Source organism: Populus trichocarpa, chromosome 15, assembly GCF_000002775.5.
Source record: "Populus trichocarpa isolate Nisqually-1 chromosome 15, P.trichocarpa_v4.1, whole genome shotgun sequence".
In the NCBI taxonomy this organism is placed as follows: domain Eukaryota; kingdom Viridiplantae; phylum Streptophyta; class Magnoliopsida; order Malpighiales; family Salicaceae; genus Populus; species Populus trichocarpa.
The window spans coordinates 7986845-7996032 of NC_037299.2; the positions used below are offsets into that span (position 1 = coordinate 7986845).

Sequence of the window (9188 nt, forward strand, 5' to 3'; positions counted from 1 at the left end):
AGTTTTTTTTTTAAAAAATTATGATATATGAAGGCAGCTAATTAGTTTCATGGATTTGTTTTACATAAACTTGTGCGTGCATCATTAGTGGTAGTTTTTGAATCAATAAAACAAAATATTTGTGTTTCTGGTATTTTAATTCTCTATGTTCTTCTATAAATATATACAAGTCTTTCATCAATCTTGAAGGGACTCCAAATTTCAAAATTACAGGTCGTGTAGGTGATCATCATGTTGGTTGCTTGATGGAGGTGGAAACTTTTCTAGAAATAGAAAAAATGAGAAAAAGGATGCTGTGATAGCCAAACGTATATCGTTATATAATGCAAAACTTTCTATTAATTGCATGTTTAATGTTCATTGTCATCCACTGAAAACAACAACCTTTGTGCATTTAGCACTACAGGAGAGCCTTTCTTGGTCTTCTCTACAATCTGCTGTATCAACTGCTTCTCCATCTCATCATCACAATCACTGTTTTCATCTTCACTTATCCTATCATAAAGCAATTCCTCAATTCCTGCGCCATACTCTGCCGATGACTTTAATGGACCCGTGTGTAGATCGTTTGGTGTCTTTTCTTGATTATGTGAAGAAAGTGAAAAGGAACCATTTGCCCTGCCATTTTGACCCCATGACACCCTCTGGTCAAATAGATGCAAGCCCGCTTGATTGTCTTCAAAATCCCCTGACAGTGAATCTTCTTCCTCAGATTCATTCATCTTGTTTAGCTCTTCATATGCCTCATTGTACGCATCCAGGGCTTCCCTAGATAAATTCATAACTAGAGGCTGATCTATGCAACTGAAATCTCCTTCAACAACTGGACTTACTTCCCCAGAGGAGTATCTTAGCTCGGTGGTTGAAAACAACCTTTGAGCATTCTTATGTTCTGATTCCAGGAGATGCACCTTCCTCTGGCTGTTTTGAAGGGCTGTCTCAAGCTCCTTCACACGCTCTTGAAGTCTTGACTGAATAACCTCATGGAGATGCAAGCTCAATTCTCGTGGTGAAACTGCATAATTAGCAGAGCAAGTAGGGGAGGTGCCCCTTGCATCTTGATTTGACTCAGATTGAGCAGCAGCTTGCCGATTGACCATGTCAAGCCTCAGTTCTCCTCGAGCAAAATCTGCTGTAGAGTCTGGGTCAAGCTGGATGATTTTGAACTCTATTAGAACTTGTAAAATACATAGTACAATGAAGCCATGTCCCTAAGGAAAAACCATGAAAAGCTACACAATAAACAAGAAACAGTAAAGGTTCTTCCTATGGCATTGAGAAGATTGTATTATTATTTGTTTTGTTTTTTTTCATCCTTTCCTATCGTGTGCTAACTTTGGCTTTCAAAAATGCTGCCCCTGTCAGCAAGCATGAATATAAAACATGGCCATAGTTATGTGACAGGTTTTGAATCACCAATATCCATGCGGGTCATAGCCATTCAATTCTATGCTGACAGGTGGTTCGACACCGTGAGCACCAGAGTAACCATATTTATGAAAGTGAGCCCAAATCTATTGCATTAAAAGTTCATATGAGACTGGTCCCAAAGAAAACAAGATTGAAAAAGAGAACAAAAAACAAAGAAAGAAGGGCAACTCCAGAGGCTGACCAGAACATCATAGAGAACAGGAGGGTTAGGACAAGGCAACATTTAATGCAAGCAAACCCAGCAGATAGGCAGTGATGAGAGAGTGGTGCAAGACAGCTTTGAGGGTTGTTATGAATCTGAGTTTCAGGGCTGTTCAAGGCTTGCTTAATGTGGGTTTCTGCTGGGATGCGAGGATGTGGAACAGATTTCTAGCGGCCACACCTATGGTAAGGAAATCTAAGCTTCACATCTAGGGTTCTTAGGAGTCACACCCAAGGGAGATTGAGTCACGCAATAAAAAAATGCTGGAAATTATTTGATAATATTGCATTGAAAATATTGAAAGACTACAATGCTTATTTAAACAGCTTTAGTAATCCAAGTCCAAGGCCATGAATTCCTAAACTTCCAGCATAACTATTCCTATTTAGAATAGGAAAACCATTAGGACTAATAAAATAAAATGCCAAACAGACTGTGATTTTCAGATTTTCAAGCAACCTGAAATTCCTAAAATACCCTTAGAACTACTCAAGCTCCCATCATTAGCAATGTGCCAAATCAATGCTCGAGCAAGGATTCATTCTTAGAATGCCTTCTAAAGACTTTTGGAGACTGCTGCTAGGGTGCCCCAACCAAAAGCTCTGGACAATCTTGAATGGTTTAACTTTGCTGCTACAGGGAAACCATAATTAAACTAAATTTGCTCGCATAATTGTCAGACTTGGTACTTAAGGGAGACTTCCCCAACAAAGATGAGAAATGCTGATCTATGTAATGGCATCGAAAAATTATGAAAAAAAATTTATGGTATTGCACAGAAAAAAATATTATGTGACAGTTAAACATAAAAGTCACGGACAATGAATAGGATTTGTTAAATTGAAATTGGATAACTATGACAATTTTCTGCTTAAATGATAGTGTATATGGAGTTGGATTATGATGCTTAGGAGATATAATAACAAACTAGGATAACATTTGATTAGTTTTTCTAAAATACTTGGAACCAAGTTTCACACTCGTAACTCAAGGGCACATAAAATTTGAAACCTTCACTATTGACAAGGCTAAGGTCATGAGGGGCAAGCATGTGTTATAAAAGCATAAAAACATTTATAGCAGTCATAAAAGAAAGCAATTTGGCCATTATATTTCAACATACCATCAAAGGTTGGTTTTCTTTTCCACCTCTCTATGTGATCTTATTGTTGTGTGAATTTGAAACACATAACAATACTATTCAAGATATTTCTAGTAGATCTATCTATTTATTTACTAAAAGAAGGTAATTTTATCAGAAAGGAAAGAAATAAGAATTACAGCAGGGTGTTTCTAGTAGATGATAACAAAGTAAAAGATCATGAACTACGGAAATAGCCATGACACTTGGGTGAGGCAGTAAAAAATATTCGCTTATAATTGTTTCTAAGCTGCTAAAGATTTCCAGTTAAACACGGAAACAATGAACGGATTATCACAGTAAAGGAACGATAACCAATAGATCTATAAACCAAACAAATGCTGACCAGAAGTTAGATACTCTAAATATTTATTTGATTATCTGAAAACTGGGCCTAAATGTTCTGAGAATCAGAATTAATTGGTATGATGAATGCTGAGAGGAAAAGTCATAATGCAAAACCTTGTCAATGAAGTCCACATACATGACTCCGAAACTGTCAACCACTTTTTACCCCTACACACTACAATAATTTTAATCCACTCTGAAAAAAAATGGACATTTGAACTAGCCTCTTTTGATAAAATGGCAAAAAAATCTCACATTCTAAGCAGCTCTAATACATTCTCACTCTAAAAAAGACCCCCCCCAATATCATACTACTCGATATCAAATACCTAAAATATATTTGCAAAAGGGAACAGATAAACTACCAATATAAATTTCCCGAAATACCATGTTTCAATAAAAAAAAAAGGAACAATTATCTGCATTTACAAAAAAAATGCAAGCATGCAGACACAAAACTTATTGTCAGGACACTTAGATTCCTGAACTAGGCACCTTTCTAAACCACACTACAGCAATCACAGCCAGGCTTTGCACTGACAATTCCTGGGAGTCCTCAGCAAACTAGCAAATAATATCTCTCTATCCTATATTGATCTATAAAAGAATAAGAAGACAGCAGGATAAATTAATCATATAAGAGGAACCGAATGATGTTAAATTGACACGTGCATTACCTTCTAGTTAAAGAAATTATACAGAATCAAATAATACTTGCCAAGTTCTAAAACATACCTGCCAGTTATTTTCTTAGTAAATATTTGAAAATGGAAAAGCAATCACAAACAAAAGATGAGCCATATGAGCATGAATGCAACAAATTACATAATCTCACACAATGAACATAGCCAATCAGAGTGAAACTAAATTTTCAAGCTCTCAAAAATGCTAAACAACTTACCTCAACAAGTTCAGACAATCTTCTCGGTGGACCAGATGGATTCATGTTTAGCCCCAACCTCTCAAGCTCGGCTTCAAGCTCTGCTTCAATTTTACTCATAGACTCTGGACTCTGCTCTGTGTTCTCATTGTATGATACTGCACCAATGTTGTTCATTGAATCATTCACATTCTGTATGAGGAGATGTGGATTCGATGCCCTGTAGTGAAAAGAGTTATCACAGGTATCTTGTGATTCATTGTTCTCATTTGTCAGTTGCTTCACAGTCAATGAATCCTTCATCTCAAGTTCCTCTTGTAGATCTTGAACCAAGTTCTGAGTATGTTTCAAATCTTCTTTTAGCTGGTTTACTTCTCTTCCATTAGCCATGAGAGAAGAGATTATACCAATAGAAACACCCAAACAGAATAAAACCGTTCCATCATGTGAACCTGATGAGAATAAAAGCATTAGGGTTGCAAATAACATATTATTTAAGAAATGAGTAAAGAGTTATAAGAAACATGATTACGCACCTAAGTTATGGTTAAAGAAGATTTTATCTAATATGGAAAATCAAAACAAGTTATGCGATTCTTCATCAACAAAGAGATTTTCTAGTCTAAGAATAGATAAGCTTCTTACTTTCAGGGTTTGAATTTCAGTCTTGGGTTATTTCGTAAGATGGAGAAGAACTGTAATTTCTGCATGTTCCAGAATCAGGGGTATTTAGTAATCTTCAGAATGACTTGAAAGTTCTTATTTAGGAATTTGGGGTCCGAGTCTTTAAAGTAATGTTTGGTTTTGGCTTTGCACAAAAGAAATGGACAACTAGGACAAAGGGGACAAGACGGAACAAATGACAGACAAAGTTATGTTGGCAGGTGGTGTACAAGACAAAGTAAATGTCTTTGTATTCTATTTGGTTGAGGAGTGGCGAGACAAAACAAAAACATAAAAGTCTGTTTTGTCTTCGATATATTCTACCTATCAAACTTGCATTGTTTGGAACAATAAATAAAGATCATTATTTTCACTTCAGTTTATAAAGAGCATTAAATTTTTTTTGAACTAACTTAAAATGATAATTTTTCCATTCATCAAAACCAATTTAAAACAAAATTTATAATCATCATAAAGAAGATAATTCATTGCTAAAAAGATAACGTAATTAAATTATGATTTACTCGGTCATTAAATCATTTCTCCAAATATATTTAATAATAAAATAAATTATCAAACCAATCATATGTCAAATAAAATATTTGCACCAACATAGTTAAAATCTAACATAGTTGGAAATGCAAGATAATAATTCCACCACAAATGCATATTTTTTGTTATCATTCAACCCCCACCTTTTCATCATTTTTTATTAAAATCTAGCATATTTTTTTATGATTTTTGCTTTTATATTTTCTAGTTTTCAAATCTACGGGTGGAAATTAAGATAATTAAAACTAAAAGTAAGAATAGAGATTGAAATTATGAAATATTTAAAGGGTCATTTGTAAAAATAATAATAATAATAATAATAATTTAGTTGTCTCTATCCCCAATGTCCCTCTTTTTTGGAGGGACAAAAAATTGACTAAAAATTGTCCAGGGGACAAAGACACAAACTCATTTTTGTCTCTGTCTCTACATCCAGACTTGTTTTTGTCCTTCGTGTCTCTGTCTTTTTTGTCCTAGAACAGTAACCAAAAGCTATTTAATAGTTTATTCTGTTTAGTTTCTTTCCTAACCAAGTAAGGATTAGTAATCATAGTCTTTTAAGGACTACTAGTCTCTATAAATAGAGATGTTATGTTTTATTTTCAGTAGAGTTGAATTATCAACTAAAATTGAGTTTTGAGTAATTTTGGAGGCTTGGTGCCTAAGGTTTCTTCTCCTTTCCCTAGTTCTTCTATTTTCTCCTAATTTCACTTATTTTTTGCTTTTATATACTGCTGCTACAGTTCTGCAAGCCATGTTCACAGCCTAATTTCTCCTTATTTCTTCTATTCTACACTATTTCTGCAAATAACAAAACCTTCATACAGCACAAATCCCAAATCTGTCCTCCCTCAAAACATGATCTTCAGCATGCCAGCTGAACTGACTAAACTAGAAAAGGGTCCACAAACTAGCACACATGGTCTTGCCAGATATTTCTAAACACTAGTGGCTATATATGTCTATAATAAGAGGTATTTATGAAATAACGAGCTACAGATGCCAGTGAGAGAAGGAAACAGATTGCTCTGAAACAATTTGGCATAAATAAAAAACCTAAAAATACTGAATCCTACAGAAAATGAGTCAATTGCAATATTTGCATAAAATAAAGGTTCTCTATGTTTATGAGAACTGCATTGTGTTTGAACCTTTAAGGAGAAAATTACTGGTGAAGCTGAAATTTGAAATGCCACCTTGTCCTAATGACAGAAAAGGGGGAAATGATTATTTGGAAATTTTTGCAACTATCATTGGTTCAAGTGATGGCAACTAAATGGCATGTCAGCATGCACAACTTCCATACTGATGAAAAGAAACAACAAGCAAGTAGTATTTCTAAAAATATTTATCTCCAGATTTCTATTGCTTTCAAGAAATAACACAGTAAGAAACGGAAAATTACGTAAACGAAGATGGTGCACAGATTTTGGAGTAGCAGAACAGACTTATTCATTGCTTAATGCAAAAATAAGTTCATTCTTGGATCCAAATCTGGAAACATCAACATTAATAAGCGAGAACAATAAATGGCTTAAACATTTTTCATCCAACTAGCATTTGTTTCACAAGACAAACAAGAATTCACTATGAGAAGAATACCATTTGGTGACTGTAGGTGCTTTTGGGAACTGCTCGATCTTTCATTCTGCCTCTTTCCACTCTTAGATTTTATCTTCTTCAGGTGATCTGCAAATCCAATTTTTGGTAGTGGAGGAACTCCACAAACAATTTCCTCCTTGTGCCACCTATTATTATCACTTGCAATTTGTGCACTTAAAGAATCCCTATCCGCTCTGCTAATTATTTGCGTTCCATCAGTTATCAGTAATGGCTTCATAATAGTGGATGGTGACTGCAGAGCACTAAGCACATATTCTTCCATTCTAGCATGTTCCTTGTATAACTGAGCCATAAGACAGCTATCTAGTGAGCTAAAAGGTTTGACAACATGGCTGCCTGAATGTTTAGTTCTAAGAGAGTTCTTGCCAGAACAATGAAAAGAATCCAATTCACCTGTATAAGGGTTACCGGAATTATCATCCATATTATCATTCAGCCCATTTCCATCCTCATTTTCTTTTAAGTTTTCATTTACTGAGAATCCAGGTGGTAAGCTCGACATGGAAAGCACATTGCAATCATCATAAGTTCTCAATCTTACAATCCTTTCACCAAAACTACTAGTAGATGGTGCTTCAGTGTCTGAAGCACCGTCCAAATGGTAAATATCTGAGAATCCTCCATCTGAAAAGTGTCTTCCACTTGTAAGAGTGTCTTCAGCTTGTTTCCTTCTAATCAATTTATGAAAGGGAGAACTTGAGGTTTCAGGTTTCTCGCAAGTGGAGGTTCCAGAAGACAACTCCAATGAACTAGCCCTATGTTTTGAAAGATTTTGCCAATATTTAGCTATATATCCAGCAGCGGCAGCGGCTCCAACAACCCATAAATCCATATCTGCTCTCCTTCCACGAAGAAGAAAAATAGAGTAATACCTCCCTAATTCCAAGGCATCCTCATTATTTCAATTTTCACCATTAAAATCCTGAAAACAACTACCATTAATTCAAAGAAAGAAAAAAGCCTTCCTAATCTCAAGCATTCAAAATTGTCGACCTGTTCAAACTAATAAAGAGTTTGAAAATGAAAGCCGCTTCCACAGAACGGAAACACTAACAGAACAGCACAAAGCAAGTTTTTCTCTTTGTAACTATTGCCAGCACTTTCTCAATGACCTAAATCCAACAAACAAAATCCAGAACTGATTAACGGAATATGAAGCAAGAATCAACTGCTATAAAGAATTACCAACAAATGAGTAGAATCCACTATTCCAAATCTGAATAACAAATTTATATTAGCCAAAACTGAATATCACAACTCATTCACAGATTATTAATCTAAAATGTACTCACTTGACTTCCAACCCCATCAATCAAAACTCCTACAGAATCCATTAAAGGAACCCTCTTAAGGAAAAGGCAAGATATCCAAAAATCTAACATATACCCATTTGAAAGCAGCCTCTGAAGCGCAAAACCCATCAATGGAAACAACCCATTTTGACCAGAAAACAGGAAGTTTTAACCTTGGTGAGCGAAAAGGGATGGGCTTTTGGAAAGCCTGGGACTTGTCGAAGCAAAAGAGAGCAGAGAACAATGCTGTTGTTGTGCTGGTGTTGTAATGAATCTTTCTGGTTATTGAGGAGGAGATTGTGGATTCCTTGGAAGAATAACACCCATAGCGACGTTATCTATACAAAAAAACACAGATTTTCTTCTTTCTTTTTTCTTTTTTCAACATTACAACGACAACACACCTACTTTTGTTTTACATTATTAGTAGAGTAAAAATATGCGTCTTAAAAAGGTATTTTTATATAAAAAAATTAAATTAATATTTTTTAAATAATTTACATTTACTGATATTAAAAATAAAAAAATTATTTTAATATATTATTAAATAAAAATATTTTTGAAAATTTACTATAATACTAAACGCAAACTAATAATTGAAAAAACCAAGCTGAAAAGCGTAAACCTGAAACTATTAAATTACAATATATATATATATATATATATATATATATATATATATATATATATATATAAACACACTATAATTTATTTTCAAATATATTTATAACATTAATTCACTAAAATTATGTTTGTTTTTTCATAGATAGATTCTGAAAATTTATAATTTGGTAGTATTCGGCAACGACGGCATGTTTGCTAAAAACTTAAATTGATTTTACTTAAAATTATTATTTTTTTCTTTATAAATGGATTCCAAAAATCTATGGTAAGGTAGAGTTTGGTAATATGGTTGGCCGTATATTTGTTAAAATAATAATATTTTATTTAAAATAATTTTTTTATATTTTTTAATATATTGATGTGAAAAATAAATTTTTAAAAATGAAAAATATTATTTTTAAATAAAAAATATTTTAAAAATTAATCCCTATT

At 33.8% G+C, this 9188-nt stretch overlaps 1 protein-coding gene across 2 annotated transcripts; it reads right to left on the bottom strand.

Annotated features, from left to right (window-relative positions):
- Positions 1-311: 311 nt before the first annotated feature.
- LOC18105743 (uncharacterized) lies at positions 312-8545 on the bottom strand. Of its 2 annotated transcripts, none has more exons than XM_024586872.2 (4): positions 8227-8545; positions 6820-7762; positions 4024-4454; positions 312-1151 (listed from the first exon to the last, which is right to left on the bottom strand). In XM_024586872.2, the coding sequence occupies exons 2-4, from the start codon at positions 7670-7672 to the stop codon at positions 351-353; spliced, it is 2085 nt and encodes a 694-aa protein (XP_024442640.1). In that variant the 5' UTR covers positions 7673-7762; positions 8227-8545; the 3' UTR covers positions 312-350. The 2 variants fall into 2 exon arrangements, with proteins under 2 accessions (XP_024442640.1, XP_024442639.1); XM_024586871.2 differs by having other exon boundaries at positions 8133-8545.
- Between the last annotated feature and the right edge of the window lie 643 nt (positions 8546-9188).

What these genes read in the sequence shown, in the direction of transcription:
- LOC18105743 (XM_024586872.2), bottom strand. Translation starts at nt 7,672, where the DNA reads ATGGATTTATGGGTTGTTGGAGCCGCTGCCGCTGCTGGATATATAGCT. An exon ending in GCACCTACAGTCACCAAATG is followed by an intron (nt 4,455 to 6,819) that starts GTATTCTTCTCA and finishes TATTCTCATCAG; the next exon opens with GTTCACATGATGGAACGGTT. An exon ending in GATTGTCTGAACTTGTTGAG is followed by an intron (nt 1,152 to 4,023) that starts GTAAGTTGTTTA and finishes AAAATCATCCAG; the next exon opens with CTTGACCCAGACTCTACAGC.